This window comes from Ursus arctos, unplaced genomic scaffold (assembly GCF_023065955.2).
Source record: "Ursus arctos isolate Adak ecotype North America unplaced genomic scaffold, UrsArc2.0 scaffold_26, whole genome shotgun sequence".
Classification (NCBI taxonomy): domain Eukaryota; kingdom Metazoa; phylum Chordata; class Mammalia; order Carnivora; family Ursidae; genus Ursus; species Ursus arctos.
In genome coordinates this window covers 41,042,216-41,063,005 of record NW_026622941.1, presented here as the reverse complement: position 1 = coordinate 41,063,005, position 20,790 = coordinate 41,042,216, and the positions used below count along the sequence as shown (strand labels likewise).

Below are 20,790 nucleotides of genomic sequence, written 5' to 3'. Positions count from 1 at the left end.
AGGAATCAGACTTAGATCTTAAGCTTCCAGGGAAACTTGTTTTACATTCTATAATCTTCAAAAACAAGTTCGAGTGTACAACTACTTATTTATATCTTATATTTAATCTGTATCTTTTGGCAGAAAATGATGAACTGGTCACAACCTGTAATAATTAAGAAATAGTAACAGATATTATATTTCCTCAAGCACCATGGATATACCAATCTAACCTAAACCTTTAACTATTTTCACTGTCCCTAAATTTACTCCAAAGTCTCCCAATGAACTCAAGAAAATAATTTCTGGAACTAAGAGATTACTTATATAACTAAGATCTAATATTTCTCTTTAATGACAGCACTGGCAAATAAGAGTGAAATCTTCATATAAAAACTCAAAAATCCATGCAGTAGCCACTGTTCATACAGGAAAACCGCATTAAAGATACAGCTGTAGAGCAGACAACACCGCCAGATACTTTATGAACAGCAGGAAAAAATGAGGCATGACCAAATGCGTTCTGAGACCCATGGGAGCCAGCAGATAAAATGGGGAGAAAGAATAGAAAGAAAAAGAAGCCAGGATTGCTTTTCTTTCTACTGCTGTCAGGTGGTAATATGAAGGTAGACAGATCTTATTTAGAACTTGCCTCTACTACGAGAGAACTCTCTTATTTGATCTCCACAAAGCATAAGGTATGCACTTTTATTACTCTGCTGACACTAACACCATCGCCCTTGCTTCAGAATTCTCCTTTTCATGAAAGATACCACTGGGACAAAAAGGTGCTTTCCCATAAGGAAGTCTCATTTCCAAGCAATAACTTCCCTCCAAATTGTCTTACTTTTTCCCTGGGTAGTCTATACACAAAACTAGAAATTCTCAAACTTTTCTATTTGCCTCATTTGTCCTACAGTCTAATTTCAAAGACCACTTTATTATCTTGGCTTATAATACTGTAGCTATAGCAACTTCAATGTGTCCAAAGACTCAGGGTATAAAAGTCCCCTCTCTCAACCACTAAGTCTTTGAATTTCTGTACCGTTTGCACGTGTGGTGGGTGAATTACAGAAGACTGAGCTGTCTGGATGACCCCCTGAACCTGTACTTGCTCTCCAGGAAGAGGTATAATTGTCACTGGCGCAGATCCTCTTAATGCCATCTAAGAACAAATAAAAATTCAATTAACAAATATGTATTATACCTATGCACATAAGATAGCTGAGTTCTTAACACTGGAAAACATATGTCAGAGCTTATTATATTTAACCACATCTATTAATCAAACATTAGGTATCTTCTAGGGGCCAGACACTATACTAGGGGGTTGACATTACAAACGAATTACAACAAACCAACCAAGAGCTAAATATAATAGGAGAGAAAAAAATAGAAAATACTGTATCATGGGAGCAAAGAAAGGGTGCTACCTCATCTGGGTCTTGAAGGATAAACGATTCCCTGAAGGTGCATATGGGGGTGGGGGTTGGAAGATTCTGGGCAGAGAAATGATTGTGCAAAAATGTGGAGGCTCTTTAGAACATCTTAATCTGAAGAGATCTGGTTGAAAACCAATCCAGAAACCTAGAGTCAAAAAGTGAGAGAAATACCTACTTTGGGCAGTGTTTTTAAAGAAAAATCAAAAATTTAAAATTAATAATTCAATCATGAGATTATAATTTATTTCTACGGAAATCAAATGGGGTTTCACGGAAATACCATAATAAAATGCTAACTCAAGAAAAGCCCACCCATCATTCTTCAAGGCTCAGCTCAAGTTCTACCTCTCCCAAGAAGCTTTTTTTGTATGTTTACAGTTAACAGCGCTCTCTCACCTTCCTGTGGACTACACTGGTTCATACCATTCACCCTGGAGTTAAATAACAAAATAAAATCCAAGGCTGCTTTCTCAGGTCCTGTAAAAGTCAACTTCCTGACAGCTCCCCTTCTTTCTTTGTTTGCATAAAGCCCCCCAAACAATGCCTTATTCCCTTCATTGAAGGTTCTTTTCCCCTTCCCAAGATGGGAGTAAATTCCAGGCTCATCATCCCCCAAAATGTCCAGGTCATTAAATTTTGTATAGAAAATGTCATCCAGGTACTGAGAACTGCAAACTCTCCGGACATACAACTCCATCAGCTTCTCCCATCACATACTAAGAGACATAACCAAACACTAGTACGGCTTTTATCAGCTTAAGGTCATGTCCCTAGGATGACCCTAAGCCCCCTTAAAAGGCCTGCCTGAGAAGGCTGGTGCTGCCAAAACGACTCACTGTTTGTTCCAGCTAAAACCTGACTAGAGGTCCCTGACCTCACTTTGCTTAGACCATTTACTTTAGAAAACCTGCCGTTATAAATCCTTTCTCTGATCCTTGAGATATAAATCTTCTACAACCCAGAAATGTCTTTTCTCAAGAACCTGGGAGCCGTTGCTTTGAAATGTAATCGTCAGGAAGAATAGGGCGCTTGTCTCCCAGTCTCTGTGGGACAGAAGTCGAACTTTGATAAACATCAATGAGCAAACACAGATGGCCTAATCACATTGACCAACCTCCCAAACTAACATCTTCGGTACTTTTCCTTTAGCACATCCCGGCACTGAAAAGGGTTCTCACCTTTTATTTCAGTAGATTTGAACTCAATTTGTGCTGCAGTCTCTCTTCCCTACTGCTTTCACTATTCTGAATGAACTCTGTCTCGCTACCTTTAACATATGTCTGGCTATCTTTCTCTTTGACAGTACCCCAATAAGAGGATACAAAAATTAAGGAGTTAAAATATAATTCTCAAATCTTTAGAATCCAGCTCTAGAGTTACCATTACACTCAGAAAAAAATAAATGAATGCCCCCTTACCTTTTAGACCCTAACTGAAACCAATCACTCAACTAACAACAGGGAGAGCCTGTGGTGGGATTAATTTACATTTCTACAAAGATAAAAAGCAATCATTCATCCAGGGTTTCTGGCCATCCTTGCAATTTTGTGCAGACTGTGGGTCTGGCAGGTGGGGAAAAAAGCACCAGATTTTGTTTTAGCTATTAGTAATCCCCCACCCCTTATAACCTCACAAAATGCTCATTATTCAGGGTCCCAAAGCCTGGTATTTTCCCACCCCCACTCTCCAACTTCATAACTTAAATCCTGAGGTCACTCTGAAAGGAATAAAAGCAGCTGGTCCCCCAATTTTAACATGAGGCTGAAACAAAGCTGACTACCTCCACATTTTACGTTTCAGTACTAACCACTTTCTGCAATGGTGGAAGTGTTCTGTATCTGTACGATCCAATACGGTTGCCACTGGCCACATGTGAATACTCAGCATTTGAAATGTGGCTAGTGTGACTGAGGGACTGATTTTCAATTTTACTTAATTTAAAATAATTTAAATTAAAATGGAAATGTCCACCTGTGGCTAGTGGCTACCACAATGAACAGTGCAGTTCTAGATTTTAAGAGCTGTAGAACTTGGTAGCACACTACGGCTGCAACCTCAGAACTTCTCCTAGGAGAGATTATCAGAGGAAGTAGAAAGAAAAGGATTTTGCTGGAGCTGCTCTGGTTAAATTGGGAGCTACTGGACGAACACCCGATTTCCTCTCACTCCCTGGGGTAGATGAGCCCAAAGTTCCTCTTATATAAGCAACTACACAAAAATTATTATGCTCCTTAAGCTACCTAATTAAGGAATCCTTGGACTGTAAATACTTGGGTGAGGGAGGGGCAGACAGTTAGCAGAACGTCATGGGAAAGAAGCCTCCTGTTTTGTCAGAGTTTGAATCCAAAGTCTTTTGGCGGGGGTGGGGGGGTGGGGTGGGGGGATCTTAAGCAGGCTCCACGCCCAGCGCAGAGCCCAACTCGGCTGATCTCATACCCTGAGATCATGACCTGAACTGAAATCAAGAGTTGGGATACTTACCGAATGAGCCACCTAGGTGCCCAAATTCAGTTTTTTAACTCCAGAAAGGCACATAGGCTTTGGAGACAGATAAGCTTGGGCTGACTTTCAGCTAAAGGCACTCACTAACTCTGTGATGCTAAGCAAGTTACTTAACCTCTCAGGACCTCAGTTTCCTCTTTTGTAAACAGAACTAATACTATCTTTTTCACAGTCTTATAGTGAAGATTAAAACAAGGAATAAGGTAAAGACAAAGGGTGGGGTAAAAGTTGAAAAGAAAGAGCCTACATATATGTCTCTTATTTGGATGCTGGCTCAACAAACTGCTGAAAAATGTATGTGTGTGCATTGTGAGGAAGAGGACAGCATAGAAGGATCCTGTGCTCATCTCATCCCACAGACACACAAAGATAACAGCTACATCTGTGCAACCAACTGAACACAAGCTGAAGACTGGCAGAACAGACCTTCACAGAGAGGAGGCCACCTTGGAAAGGGTAGGAGGAGCAGAGAGGTGGGTGAAAACCAACACCCCTGGGGAGACTAACCACAAACGGGAGAGACACCACAAGCACAGAGAAGCAAGAGGATCATACCCCACACCAGACACCCCGTGCACTGGGCACCCACACTGGGAAGGCAAGTCTCCACATCTGGCTTTGAAAACCAGTGGGGCTTGGGGCGCCTGGGTGGCTCAATCGTTAAGCGTCTGCCGCCTTCAGCTCAGGGCGTGATCGAGCCCCACATCAGGCTCCTATGCTGGGAGCCTGCTTCTTCCTCTCCCACTCCCCCTGCTTGTGTTCCCTCTCTCACTGGCTGTCTTTGTCAAATAAATAAATAAATAAAATCTTTAAAAAAAAAAAAATGAAAACCAGTGGGGCTTAACTTTGGGAGCTTTAAAAATACGTGGGACTTAACTCAGGGTACTTCAAAAATCTGGGCTTAACTCTGGAAGAGCTGGAGGGAGATGGGAAATGGAGTCCCCATCATTAAATAATCAGCATAATAAGTAACCCTGCCTGAGACACAGCACAGAAGCAGTAGTTTGAAAAGTGCCTGGGGTATATATGAAGGAGATATATTTATTTACTAAAGGGGCAGGGATCTTTGAGAGACTTCCCCAAGAACAAAAGTGATGGTGGGTGCCATTTCTGTTCCTCTTCCCCAGCCTACAGAGCTGGACACTTGCAGGAGCCAGTGCTATCCTTATTAGCACCATGTGCCACACCCCAGTGTTTCTCCAGCAAACATGCCCTATCCATATGCATAACTCAGAAGGCACCTCTCCAAGGCAGCTCCTGCCCCACCACACCTTGCAAGCAGCCCCCGGAGAGACTGATGCTACTCCAAAGTGACTCTTACCCTGGTGAGAGGGGAAGATAACCACACACACCAGCATGCACACTTCCAGCAGCAAGCCTTTTAGCTGGCCACGCAGGGAGAAAAATCCTGCCCATCAGTATGTCCCCAACTGTGACAGAGAGACAAATTGCAGACATCTGCCCTGACTGCTGACCCACCTACCAACCAAAACTTCTCAGGTGGCCGAGCACAAAGAAAGCCTTTGGTGGGCAGAGAGAATAAGCGTAGACACCCAGCATGGCTGCTGACCCCGCCTATCTGCAGAGGACTCAGACCCCTCAACAGTGCAGGGACCAAACTCTGTCCCAGTAAGACCACAGCAGGAAAAGTGGGTCATTGCAGTCAACTTGGTTGAAGGCAAATGGGCCTCAGCCACAATAATACGGTGCATAAAGCCCACATACATGAGACAGCCCTGGAGCACCTGGTTCTGGTGATAAGGGAGCATTACACTACAGGGCACCACAAGACCTCTTCTACACAAGGCCACTACTTTTAAGACCAGGAGACAGAGCAGACCTCTCTAATACACACACACAAACACTGAGAGTTAGACAAAATGAGGAGACAGAGGAATATGTCCCAAATGAAAGAACAGGACAAGATCACAGCAAAAGAGTTAAAAGAAACTGAGAGAAACAATATGCCTGATAAAGAATTTAAAGTAATGAGCATAAAGATACTCACTGGACTTGCGAAAAGAGTGATTTTATTTCATCAAAATAAAGAGAAAGGAATTCCAGCCTAACACTAAAGAAAGCCATCTAACCACAAGGGAATAGAGCAAGAGAAGAAAGTAACAGAGAAGCACTACAAAACACAAAAAAAAGTAGCAGAGAAGGAAACAAATAGCAAGATGGCAATAAATACATACCTATCAATAATTACTTTAAATGTAAATGGACTTGATGCTCCAATCAAAAAACACAGGGTGACTAAATGGATTTAAAAAAAAAAGACCCACCTATATGGTGCCTACAAGAGACTCATTTCAGACTGAAATGAGACATGCAGACTTAAAGTGAAGGGCTGTAAAAACACACCATGCAAAGGGAAGGGGGGAAGAAAAGCCAGGGTAGCAACGCTGTATCAGGCAAAATAAAAGCCAGGTAGCAACACTTGTATCAGGCAAAACAGACTTTAAAACAAAGACTGTAGCAAGAGACAAAGAAGGGCACCACATAATGAAAAAGGGAACAATACAAGAGGATTCAACAATTATAAATATCTATGCACTCAACATAAAACCACCTAAATACATAGAGAAACTGACAGTAATAAAATAATAGTAAGGGACTTTAACACCCCCACTTACATCAGTGGATAGATCATCTAGGCAGAAAATCGACAAGGAAACTGGCTTTGAATGGCACATTAGACTAGATGGACCTAACAGATATATACAGAACATTCCATCCAAAAACAGAATACACATTCTTCTCAGTGTACAGAGAACATTCTCCAGGATAGATCACATTTTAGGCCAAAAAAAAAAAAAGTCTCAACAAATTCAGGAAGACATAATAAGCACCTTTACAAACACAACTGTATGAAACTAGAAATCAATTATAAAAAAAAGTCTAAAAAGAACACAAACTACATGAAGGCTAAACAACATGCTACTAAACAATCAACGGATCAACCAAGAAATCAAAGAAAAAAATAAAAAATACATGGAGATAAATGAAAATGAAAACACGAGTGTCCAAATTCTCGGGGATGCTGCAAAAACAGTTCTAAGAGAGAAGTTCATAACAAAACAGGCCTACCTGAAAAAACAAAACCAAAAACCCTCAAATGACCTAACCTTACACCTGAAAGCTAGAAAAAGAACAGAGCCCAAAGCTAGAAAGAAATAAAAAAGATTAGATCAGAAATAAATGAAATAGAGACTTGGAAAAAAAAAACAAAACAAAAGATCAACAAAACCAGGAACTGATTCTTTGAAAAGATAAAACAAAATTGATAAACCTTTAGCCCGACTCATCAGGACAAAAAAGAGACAGGACTCCAAATCAGAAATGAAGGAAGAGAAATAATCAACACCACAGAAATACAAAGGATTATAAGAGAATATTATAAAAATGTATACGCCAACAAATCAGACAACCTAGAAAGTGGATAAATTCCTAGAAACATATAATTTTCCAAAATAATCAGGAACAAATAGTAAATTTGAACAGACTGATTACTACTAATGATGTTCAGTCAGTAATTTAAAAAAAAATCCCAGCAAACAAAAGTCAAGGACCAACTGGCTTCACAGGTCAAATTCTTTAAAGAAGATTCAACACCAATTCTTCTCAAACTATTCCAAAAAAACAAAAGAGGAAGAAAAGCTCCCAAATTCACTATATGAGGCCAGCATCATCCTGATACCAAACCAGACAAAGACACTACAAAAAAGGCCACTATCTCTGATGAACGTAGATGTAAAAATCCTCAACAAAATACGAGCAAACTGAATTCAACAATACATTAAAAACAATCATTTACCATAATCAAGTAGGATTTATTCCAGGGACACAACGGTATTCGATATTTGTAAATCAGTCAGCACGAGATACCACATTAATAAGAGAAAGGATAAAAGCCATTATTATTATCCATGTATCCCCTGTACAATTATCTACTTACTAATTTTCTTTCAAGTACAGCCTCCATAAATCCAAATGCACTTAAAAAATTTTTTTTAAGATTTTATTTATTTATTTGCCAGAGAGAGAGCAAGAGAGTTTTAGAGTACAAGCAGGGGGAGCAGCAGGCAGGGGAAAAGCAGGCTCCCCGCTGCCCAAGGAGTCCGATGTGGGGCTCAATCCCAGGACCCTGGGATCATGACCTAGTTGAGGCAGATGTTTAACTGACTGAGACACCCAGGTGTCCCCAAAAGAAAACTTTTTTCACTATAAGTAAAAACAAGTACCAGTTGCCATAACTATATGGTAACTATAAAAGTAAATATAATGAAAACAATGTTGTTGTTAAATACTGTATTTTTATTTTAAAAAACCAAACAAACATCATATATTATTTTAAAACGCCTACTAAAAAACTCCTTACCATGGTCTACAAAGCCCCGCACAAACTGCCTCCTTCCTACTTCTCCTGCTTCATCTTAAACCATGTTCCCCTAGTTCTGCCCACAGTGGAGCCTGACAGTTTCTTTTACTTCTCCTGCTCCCTCCCAAGGCCTTGGCATAAGATACTCCCCGATACTCCCCCACATGCCTAGAAAGGACTTTCCTTCCTTCCTGCAAAGTTAACACCTGTTCATCTTTCAGAACTCAAACCAAGCATCATTTCCTTAGAGAAGCTGTCCTATTCCCCACAAGCTCAAATCACTATTATATAGGTTCTCATCTATCCTATGTATGATCCTTTGTACTTCTCAGGGTTACACTTTTACATCTGGGTGAACATATGGTCCATGTGTTGTGTCTTCCGATAAACAGCAAGTGCTATGAAGAAGAGGAACCTGCCTCTTTTCTGCCCCACACTGTATTCTCAAGCTAGGGTCTTAACTCCAACTGCCACATTCGATGTTAAACAAATCAAGTTTTATGAATCAATGAAATATTTTCTGATTTTGGACATTACAACTTAGTGAAGTTATTACAATGCTTTCTTCTGGCTTTGTTTTTGACTTTTCTAACTTGAATTCTACATTTCCTCACTTCAGGGCATTTGACCAACATTTTTATTTCCAACCAAGCAATATAAAGGGTGGGGCACAAGAAATGATGCTAACTTTCCCATCTTTCTCATGTCAACATGGCCAAGGAGAAATGTTTTCTGCCCTAAATTTTAGTAGGGCCATTTTCATTGTTGACAATCCAGCTTGTCCTAACCAATGCCCTAACTTTCAAGTAAGCAATATGGTATCTTTGAATTCAACACATTAAAATAAAAATGTTCATCCATGCAGCACTTAAAGAGATCTGGAGTACCACCAGTGGTGGAATGTGTACTATATTTTGAGAAACACCACTACAGAATTGGAGTGGGGGTGGGGGTGGTTAGATAAGCAAACCTAGGCAACACTGTGTTTTGAATATTAGGACTAAGAGTTCCGATTAAACAGATAACACGACCCGGTGAGAGTCACCTCTGTGCCAGGTGCTGTGCTACACCTTCAAAATAAAAAAGACAACTGACAGTCACCGCCTTCAGGGTCAATGACAAAGAAACCAATGAAACAGTTTTAAATATACTGTTTCAGTACACATATGCTTCAACATATGGCATTTATTTGTTCTTAAAAGCCTGGCTGAAAAAGCAAAATTTCACACACACACACACACACCACACACCCAAAAAGTATAAGTGTATGGGGGTATGTGTGCAAAGAGGTCGGGACGTATGCGTAACAAAAGTAAAAGAATAAAATCATCTAGTTTTCTGTCATCTAGAAAAAACATTCTGGGAAGACAGAAACAAGGAGAAAGCAGGACAAAAAGGACATATTCTTATATCCTTCTGGTTGAAAGCCAATTCTCTATGGGTCTCGTGTTTCTACATGTCTTCCGGCAGAAGCAACTTCTGTTCTGGGCTATCTTTTCAAGGATGTTTGTATGGTGAACAGCTCTGGAAGCCAAGTACATATTTTCCTTCAGGACAAAGGGCAGATCTGTTTGGTGTCCAGAGTAATAAAGGTAAAAGTCTCCTCCAGGACAAAGTTTGGACAGGCATGCTAGCCGCTTTCTTTAAAAGTCTGGGGTTTCTTAAGCTTGGAGTCCCCCTCAGCAATGATGCAAATTCTACAGTACTCTGTGCAATCTGGAGGGCAAATGAGACTTAGCAAACATGAAATTCATGCTATTTCCTATACCACGAGTTATAAGGCCCCTTTTCTCTGAACCAGGATTCTCATGTCTTCTACCAACATCCAAAAACCTGAGGCACTCTATCTTATTAGCTTGATGACAGGGTAAAATGTCAGACCTTTCATATTTCTTGACACTTCTCTGTCCTCTGCTTCACTTATACTCCGAAGACTTACTCTAGATTCTAAATCACCAGGGCAAAATCTGAGCTTAGGCAAGAACAAATAGTGAACAGAACTGCTTACCAAGGTAGATTTGAACGCTCAAAGGAGAGTGGGACATGAAAGGCCAGGGTTTTATTCTAGGTAAGGATAGGAGACCCTCCCCCGCTTTTAAGCTGGGACTTCCAAAGGGCCTCGCCACCCTCAGAGTAAGGTAATAGAAGGAAAGTTGCATGGATATGGGGAAGGGAAGGGCTGAAGCCTCAAACCCTGAAAATGGTTCCCCAGACACCTGGTAACAGTAAATTCTTTCTGGTGAAAGGCACTCTCATCCTTGTCCACAAAGAATTCCCATAAACAATTTTTCAAGATCAACAGACAGCAAAGAATAAAAAATAACCAATCATACCAAGTACCATGAGCAAGAAGAAAAACAAGAGACAGCAGAATCAGACATATTATATTATATATATCAGACATATTATATCATATTATAAAACAATTATGCTTACTATGTTTAAAGAAACACATGATGTTTCAAGATAAGCTAGAAAATATCTTCAGGAAAGACAAAACTACAGTAGGTTGGAAAATGAACGAGATATAGCACATCAGACAGAGCTAGAAGGAGAATCACTGCACTAGATGGCACGAAAGAAATTACATGAACTGCAACACAGAGACCGATGCGGAACACATGAAACATTAAGAGACATGAAAGACAGAGTGAGAAGGACAAAGAGTTGTTCAAAGGCAAAATGTGAAGAGATAATGGCTGAAAATGTTCTAAGACACCAATCCATAGATAAAAGAAGCTTAGTAACTCCCATGTGGAATAAATAAAAAGAATTCTAGGGGCGTCTGCCTTCAGCTCAGGGCGTGATCCCAGCGTTCCGGGATCGAGTCCCACATCAGGCTCCTCCGCTGGGAGCCTGCTTCTTCCTCTCCCTCTCCCCTGCTGTGTTCCCTCTCTGGCTGGCTGTCTCTCTCTCTCTCTGTCACATAAATAAATAAAATCTAAAAAAAAAAAAAAAAAAAAAAGAATTCTAGACCATAAACATAACGGAAGCTGCAGAACACCTGAAGATACAGACTTTATAAAAGCCACCAAAGGAAAGAAAAAAAAAAAAAGATAACCCATTATATTTAAAAATAGCAATAGTTCCCTGACTTCTCAAGGGCAACAGCAGAAGACAGAAGCCAGCACAAAGTTATTTTAAATGTGAAAAAAAAATAAAGTAGAATTCCATGCCCAGTGAAAATCCCTTTCAAAAATTATGAGATAGGTATTTTTAACAAAGAAAAACAGTCACCACCATCTGCTGACTTACATCAAATGAAATTCTAAAGCAGTAGTTCTCAATCAGGAATACTTTTCACCCCCAGGGACTTTTGGGGTTGTCAAAATGTGGGGTGCTGCTGACATCTAGTGGGCAGAGGCCAGGAATGCTGCTAATCATTTCACAATGCACAGTCCCCTACAACTAAAAACTATCCAGCCCCAAGTATTTATAGTGCTGAAGTTTTTCTAAAGCATATACTTAAGGTTAAAAAAAAAAAAGTAATTGCAAATGAAATTTTAGACATGTATGAAGGAATGAAGAGCAAAGAAAGTGGTAAGTATGTGGGAAAAAATAATTTGCATGAAATAATTATGATGTTTTATGGGATTAAAAGAGAAAAAGATAAAATTAAGTCCTAACAATGGTAGTAAGTTATGAAGAGGATAAATGAAAACATGTGTTCCAAGGTTACCGGATTATCTGAGAGTAAAGGTATTCACTTTAGACTTTACTAAGTAGATGTGCTGTAATTAGAATAGTCACTAAAAAAGTGGTAATCAAGTCTATGAGCAGTCCAAACTAATACAAGTAATGATGAGACAGAATAAGAAATGATGCAAAAGACAAGAAGGGAAAGAAAAAGAAACATGGAACTTGTGGGTCAAAAAGCACAAAGAAAGATGGTAGTCTAAACTTAAATGTATCAGTAACTATATTAAATGTACATGGACCAAAGTTCTGTTAAAAATCTAGGAGAGTACAGGGGTATCTGGGTGGCTCAGTCAGTTAAGCATCTGCCCTTGGCTCAGGTCATGATCCCAGGGTCCTGGGATGGAGCCCCGAGTTGAGCTCCCTGCTCAGCAGGGAAGCCTGCTTCTCCCTCTTCCCCCAACCCACTCAAGCTTTTCTCTCTCTATCTTGGTCTCTCTCTCTCTCTCGCTCATAAATGAATGAATGAATAAATAAATAAAATCTTTAAAAAAAAAATCTAGGAGACTACAATGGCATTACTATTCAGCCATAAAAAAGAATGCAATTTTGTCATCTGTGACAACATGGATGGACCTTTAGGTCATTCTGCTAAGTGAAATTAAGTCAGAGAAAGACAACCTATGATCTCACTGGTATGTGGAATCTAAGACAAACAAAAAGCCTAAACTCACACAGAGAACAGACTGGTGGCTGCCAGAGGTGGGGGTGGGAATTAAGTGAAATGGTGAAGGTGGTCAAAAGGTACAAACCTCCAGTTATAAAATAAATAAGTCCTGGGGATATGATGTACAGCATCATGACTATAATCAATAATACTACACTGCATATTTGAAAGTTGCTCAGAGTAAATCTTAAAATTCCTCATCACAACCAAAAAGATCGTAACTATTATGGTGATGTTAACAGACTTAATGTGATGATCATTTTGCAGTGTATATAAATACTGAATCATTTTGTTGTACACGAAACTAATATAACATTGTTATATCTCAAAAACAAAACAAAACAAAACAAAACACTAAACCCAACCCAACCAAACCACAATGAAATCCACCAGATGATTATAACTTAAAGAAACAAGAAACTCACAAAACCAATTTGGGCTTAGGTGGTCAACAGTTCTCACTTTTTTTTTTTAAGATTTATTTATTTATTTGAGAGAGATAGCATGCACATGTGGGGGTGAGGTGGGGAAGCAGAGGGAGAGAGAGAGAGAGAGAGAGAATCTCAAACAGACTCCGCTGAGCACGTAGCCCAACATGGGGCTCCATTCCACAACCCTGAGATCATGGCCTGAGCTGAAATCGAGAGTAGGCCACTTAACCAACTGAGCCACGCTAGCGCTACAGTTCTCATACACTTCCGATGGTATTAAAAACTGGCACAAGATTGTAAAACTGTTGGCAGTATCTTCTATAACTAATTATCTGGATACCCTATGACCAATTATGTGCAGCACAGACATATACAAGAACATTCACTAAGTATAATTCACAATATCTAATAATTGGGGGCATGGGGGGAGGAGGGGTCCAGGAGACTAGATTAAAAAAATATAGCTATAGATTGTTAACAAGAGATACATTTAAAATATAAGGACACAGAAATTTGAAAGTGAAAGCACAGGAAAAAAAGATGCCATTAAGATACTATCAAATTAAAGCCAAATAGTATCACATTAGACTTTAATACTTTAAAAAGTATTTCTGGAAATAAAGATACAAATGAAAGGGACAATTCTCCTGGAGTATTCAATAATTTAAAAACCTACAGTGCAGTAGGCAGTGCGTCAATCTCATAAACTGAAAGTCCTAAAAACCTACAGTCATATAATTATATAACATGGCCTTGTAACATACACTCAATCACACAGCAAAAATTGACGGACCACTGGAAGAAATCAGTCCACAATTATATTGGAAGATTAATACATTTCTCTTAGCCATAGATCAAGCAGACAAAAAGTGATAAAGATACAGAAGATTTTTTTAAAGATTTATTTATTTGTCGGGGGCAGGGGGGAGAACAAGTGAGCACAAGCAGGGTGAGTGGCAGGCAGAGGGAGAAGCAGGCTCCCCGCTGAGCAGGGAGCCCGATTCAGGACTTGATCCCAGCATCCTGGGATCATGACCTGAGCTGAAGGCAGATGCTTAACTGACTGAACCGCCCAGGTGTACCAAGATACAGAAGATCTAAACAACAAAATCAACTTGACCTAGTGTACAGAGCTCTGCATTCAACAATCACAGAATATACTTTCTTTGCAAGCATGCACTAACATTTTTAAAAATTTACCATAGATTCTATGAGAGCAAAGTTGTATTGCAAATTAGTTCTTGGTTTATTAATGTTGGGACCAAAATTATACACATTCTACTACTTCATGGGAAGAGACATTAAAGAACCACAAAATGGGGGAACCTGGGTGGCTCAGTCAGTTAAGCATCCAACTCTTGATTTCAGCTCAGGTCATGATCTCACGGTCACGGGACTGAGCCCTGTGCTGGGCTCTGCCCTTAGTGTGGAATCAGCTTGAGATTCTCTCTCTCCCTCTGTCCCTACCCCCACTTGTGCACCCTCTCTCTCAAAATAAATACAATCTTAAAAAAAAGGACCACAAAACTGCTTCTCAGGTAAAATACTCAAACTGTATCATTATGTAGAAAAATGCACTTAATATGAAAAATCTGAGATACAAACTCAATATTTTTTAATGAACACACCAAAGGTGGGAGTCTTAACCCTAAGGACAGAAACTTGCTGATCACAGTGCCTCTGAATGGTTGTAGGTGATACAATGTGGCGAACTTTCTTCTAAGGCCCAACTGTTCTTAGTCCTATTATCACAAAGCCTCTTTTATCAACAGAATGCTACTGTGTGTACTTGTATTTCCTATGGAGAAACTCACGCATAATCAAGACCTCTTGGGTTTCCACATCTACACATTTTCAGTATACTCACCAACTCTATCTTAACACATTGTAATACTGTTTTGCTACTACCACACTTCAGCTGTAGATGAGAATATTCATTTTGTATTTGGGGGAATATTCACCTCTTATCACAGACTGTTAAAATGAGACCTCTCATGTCAAATTCCTCCATATACATTAAACTTTTTTTTTTTTAAAGATTTTATTTATTTATTTGACAGAGATAGAGACAGCCAGCGAGAGAGGGAACACAAGCAGGGGGAGTGGGAGAGGAAGAAGCAGGCTCATAGCGGAGGAGCCTGATGTGGGGCTCGATCCCATAACGCCGGGATCACGCCCTGAGCCGAAGGCAGACGCTTAACCGCTGTGCCACCCAGGCGCCCCCCCATATACATTAAACTTAAGTTATGAACCCGTCTGCTCTATTAAGGTCAGACATGTTACTTTGCATAATTTGGAGCTGTTATCTAACATTTTTATGGGCCAACTCTGGAATATTAGAACACTACAGACACAATTATTATTATAAGATGATGTATCTAAATTACCCTAAAATGTCTACTATGGGTAAAATTTTATTACAGCCTGATACCTGCAAATCACATCTACTCTCACATCCCTCTGAAGAAATTAGATTCCTTATATATTCCTTATATATATAAGAAATTTCTTATATATTTTCTCGTATTTTCCCAAGCTAAGAGTCATTCCATTCAATAAAATAACTCATCTCATGCTGTCTGCAAAATAAACAGATAGATGATGAGAACATTTGAGCTGTTTTAACTCTTAATCTGCTTTCAAAATGAAAGATCTTTTCAAGCATCCATGGAATATTCAAAATACCATATCCTAGATAATAAAAAAAAAACCTTAACAAATTTAAAAGAATTGTAATTACACAGAATGACCATAATGGAATCAAACCAGAAATCAGTAACAGAAGTACAAGAGAACATCATTAAACACATGGACACTAAACAACACACTCCTAATTAAGCAACTGTCAAAGAGGAAGTCTGAAAAGAAATTTAAAATATACACAGAAGTGAATGAAAATGAAAATATAACATATTAAAATTGTGGGAAGCATCTACAACAGTGCTGAGAGGGAAATACATAGCATTAAGTATTCTCCGTAACAAAGAGAAAAGATCTCAAAGCCATAATGTAAGTGCTGGGGGCACCTGGCTGGTTCAGTCAGAAGAGCATGTGACTCTTGATCTCGGGATTGGGAATTCAAGCCCCACACTGGGCACAGAAATTACTAAAAAACAACACTACCACCACAACACAAAACAAACTTAAAAAAATAATGTAAATTCCTACTCAAGAAACTAGAGAAAGAAAAAGAAAGTTGAAAAAGATGAACAAAATAAACTCAAAGTGAGAAGGAAGACAATAATAAAGAGAGCAGAAATCAATGAACTGAAAACAGGAAAATAGAGAAAATCAACAAAACAAAAAGCTAGTTCTGTGGGTTGGGGGTGGTGGTCAATAAAATCTATAAACCCTGGTAAGACTGACAACAATATAAGAGAGAAGACACCAGTCACCAACACAAGTAAGGCAACGGGGGATACTGTTATAGACCTGTGAAAATTAAAGGAAAACTTACTGAACTGGAGTGGGAGGCCAAATTGGAGGGGGGGGGGTACTACTCAATGTCAATTATAGGAAGCATTATCAATTATAGGCTCCAAAAGGGAAAGATGTACACTTCAATTCCTAGAAGAAACCATCCCTGCATCTCGGCTAATGAGAAACTATCATTACCCTGAACTCATGCTTTTCTCCAATATACTCTCTTTCAAAACAACCCCTTCCAATTTCCTCCTTCTCATTCCTCTCCTGTGTTTGTGGTATGTGTCTATGGTTTTGCCACAGCTTGCATGTCTCAAACTGCAATTTTCTGTTATTCCCAAATAACAAAGATTTATTTATTTTAGAAAGATGGAGAGGGACAGAGAGAATCCCAAGCAGACTCCCCACCGACCAGAGCACAGAGCCCAACCACCGGGCTCAATCCCATGACCCTGAGATCATGACCTGAGCTGAAATCAAGACTCAGATGCCCAACCGACTGAGCCACCCAAGTGCCCCTAAGGTTAATTTTTAACATCATTTGGTGATGAGAAGTGAGGTCAAGGGAAGATTCCCAATAACTCTAAGTTTGGTAAGCAAACAGGCACCAGCCATAGAGCTGATTGAGCTCACTACTTTCTTACTCACCCTGGAGTCTGCAGGTAAGTTTCCCTCTATATTCAAACTCTGCTCTCCGTGTTTGGCCTCTCCAGGCTTTCTCGAGGATCTGCTTTAAGGCTTTGTCTTTTCTGAGAATACTCATTTGGCCTTCAGTCCAACTCCTTTTTAGAATCAGACTGTTCCGATTGAACTGTACTAACCTTCAGTCCGATTCCTTTGGAACTGGGCTGTAGCTACTGGAATGCGTTGGCCTTTGGTCTGATTCCTTTTGGAACCAGGCTGTCCCTGTTGAAACTGTGCTGTTTAGGAATTTGTTTTTTTGCTCCACAAAACAAAGAAAACCCTAAAAAATATGAGCCCGGTCATCAAAATGCTTTGACGGCCCACCTCCTACTGGGACCCTGGCTGATTTTATATTTATTTTATTTAAAAATTTTTAAGTTTTATTGACTTATAGGTAATCTCTACACCCAACAGGGGCTCGAACTCACAACTCTGAGATCAAGAGTTACATGCTCGTCCAACTGAGCCATCCAGCTGCCCCCCAATTTTATATTTAAATACTACAGTCCTTCCTTGCGCACATTTCTAGTAATTAGACCAACTGAATCAAAAGTAACTTAGAACCTCAAATGGCCATTATGGGAAACTTCCAATCTTTCCAAACTTACTTTTCTCAAAACTGAATTGAACAGCCAAGGCTCTAAAATTGTGGAAACTGAATGGGGTGTTTTGATTCATATTCTGAAGCTTCCAAATGTTATCAGGAATCTAAAATTGCCTCTCCCTAAAACAGAATTTCTAGACTAACTGAGGCAAACCTTTAAAAAAAGACAAAAAGGCTGCTGAGGCCTCTGTTCCCCCCTCCCTTGTCTTCTATGCCTCAGGACTGCAGCAGACAGAACTCAGGCCTCATTTCCAGCACCATCCACCATCCTGACCTCTTCTCTGTGCCCCCCTGCTTTCCCATGCTAATCCTTTCACCAAACTTCCTTTTTTCTCTGAACCTGTCCCCACTCCCTCTTCCTCTGAGCCTATCAGAACCTGTCCCTTTAAAGTTATCTTTTGAGAGGGACACCTGGGTGGCTCAGCCGTTAAACGTCTGCCTTCAGCTCAGGTCATGATCCCGGGGTCCTGGGATCGAGCTCCACATTGAGCCCCGCATTGGGCTCCCTGCTTGGCAGGAAACCTGCTGCTCCCTCTCACACTCCCCTTGCTTGTGCTCTCTCGCTGTCTCTGTCAAATAAATAAATAAATAAAATCTTTAAAATAAAATAAAGTTATCTTTTGAGGATCCACATGAACCCCAACTTTCCAGGTTCCCTGGACTAAGGCCAAATTGAGAGTCATAGTTAAAGAGTTTGCTAAAGTGACGGAGGGCCACCCCCATAATAGCTTTGCTGAAGAATTTATTTATTTATTTAAAAGATTTATTTATTTATTTATTTATTTGACAGAGAGAGACAGCCAGCGAGAGGGGGAACACAAGCAGGGGGAGTGGGAGAGGAAGAAGCAGGCTCCCAGCGGAGGAGCCTGATGTGGGGCTCGATCCCACAACTCTGGGATCACGCCCTGAGCCAAAGGCAGACTCTGAACGACTGCGCCACCCAGGCGCCCCGGCTGAAGAATTTAATAAAGTTACTCAAATTCATAGTTTTTCAGATTTTTATCAATTAGTCCACATGCTTGTTGGCAAGGGCCAGGCCAAACACTGCATGAAGCCAGCCTGATGGGAATATCCCGAAGGGGATTTAGAGAAACAAACCCCTAACTTTTGGCAGGATGCTAGAACACTCACTATAAATCTCCACTGAGCAACTATAGGAGCTTTTCCTAAGCCTGTTGATTGGAACAAAATTCAGGCTTGCACAAAAAACCCTGATGAACCTGTTTCTGACCACTGCAATCAACTCCAAATTGTCTTTAAAAAATTCTGGTCCTCCTTTAGATGTTGAATCTGCCTCGGTAGCGTTTAGCTGTATTTATTAATGGGCTGAACCAGTTCTTCCGGGATGGGAAACTATGCCCACTCCAGATTTAGTTTAAATTTAGCAAACCAGCTTGCTAGTACCCTAGAGGAGCCACCCAAAATAAAGACTGCTAAAATTCTCAACTTTTAACTCTGGCAAATGAAGGACGCTCATCACAGCCCCCCAGTTTCTGCTATTACTGCAAAGGGCCAGGACATTGAAAAAAGACTGTGACCAACTTAAGTGCTCCAGGAGCTTCAGCCGTCTAGTCAGCCTAACCAATATCCTCCTAATTCCCAACGACAGAGCTCCAAGAAACTACGGAGGCTCTTCCCAATCTTCCCTCTTAATTGGCTTGCAGAAACCACTCTCCATATTGGGAATGAATCTCTTTCTGTCCTTACTGACATGGGAGCTATGCTCTTGGTGCTCAACTCCAGTGCCGTAAAGCTCCTCTGTCTCAGAGTCCTGAAACAGTTCAAACAGTGGAGTCTCTAAGGAACCTCAACAGATTCCTGTCTTTGATCCTATTCCCTTTTGTTTAAGCCGTTTGAGAGATACCCATCCTCTTCTCCCTTAGCTCCTCTAGCCCTATTCATTTGTCAGGCTGAGATTTCTTAGAAAAATATCATGTGGGAATTTCTCCCAAAAGGGGGAAATAAGTCTAGAATTTGACAGCAGTAATCAAGATAGCTAACCAGAAGATTAAATTACCCTTGACATCTTTTATTTGCTGTCTCTGATGGCACTATAGCTGAGTCTGGGGACACTGGTCATTTGTTCCTACTGGATCAACTACTTTCCTCTTTAGGAGCAAAATCTTCAACTGTTAACTGGCAGCATCCACAGTACACCTCCCATCAGTATTCAGATCCCTCAAAACCTCTTCCCAGAATGAATCACTACCCTGTAAATAATGAAACCCTTCAAGGTATCAAGCTCATAACAGAAGATTACAAAGCTCAGGGCCTCAATATCCCCTGCACTACTGCCTGTGCTACCCCGATTTTGCCTGTGCGAAAACCCAATGGCTAAAGATAGAGGTCTGTCCAGGAAATAAATATCATCATTATCCCTTGGCACCCTGTTGTTCCTAACTCCCATATGCTACCGGCATTCATTCCCACCGAGGCAAACTGTTCACTATAACTGATCTATGTGGTGAATTTTTTAGTATTCCAGTTGGTAAGGGTAGCTTTTTTTCTTTTCACTTGGGAAAAACAGGCATACAATGGGACAGTAATGCCGCAGGGTTACACACACAGTCCTCTGACTTCGCAATCTTTACAAGCTGATTTGGATGATATAAAGTTTTCTGCAGGCTCTGCTTTGTCACAATATGGAGATGATTAGCTTCTCTGTTGCTCTTCTCCACCCTCTTCACAGAAAACAGCATCACATGTTAAAACTTCCAGCTGTAAAGGGACATAAAGTCTCCAAAAAAACTCCCGCAGTTTGCTCAAATTCAGATTTGATACATAGGGCACCTAATCTTGAAACAAGGTCCATATTTGGATCCAGGAAGGCTTCATGGCATCCTGAACTTTCCAAAACCTAAAACTACACACCAATTTCAAGCTTTTCTTAGACTTGCTGGCTACCACTAAAACTGGATTCCAAACTGATTTTTTATGGTTCAAGCTCTATATGCTTTACTAAAAAATGACGAACCTGATGC

General features: G+C 40.2%; 1 protein-coding gene across 4 annotated transcripts in view; it reads right to left on the bottom strand.

Annotated features, from left to right (window-relative positions):
* ATF1 (activating transcription factor 1) overlaps positions 1 to 20,790 on the bottom strand; it is a 73,219-nt gene that overhangs the window by 30,443 nt on the left and 21,986 nt on the right. For 2 of the 4 annotated variants that reach the window (XM_026501881.4, XM_026501883.4), the window contains exon 3: positions 1,025 to 1,144. The exons of the other annotated variants lie outside the window; for them this stretch is intronic. In XM_026501881.4, the coding sequence (XP_026357666.1) occupies positions 1,025 to 1,144 (120 nt within the window). The remainder of the gene's footprint in view (positions 1 to 1,024; positions 1,145 to 20,790) is intronic. 4 annotated transcript variants of the gene reach the window in all.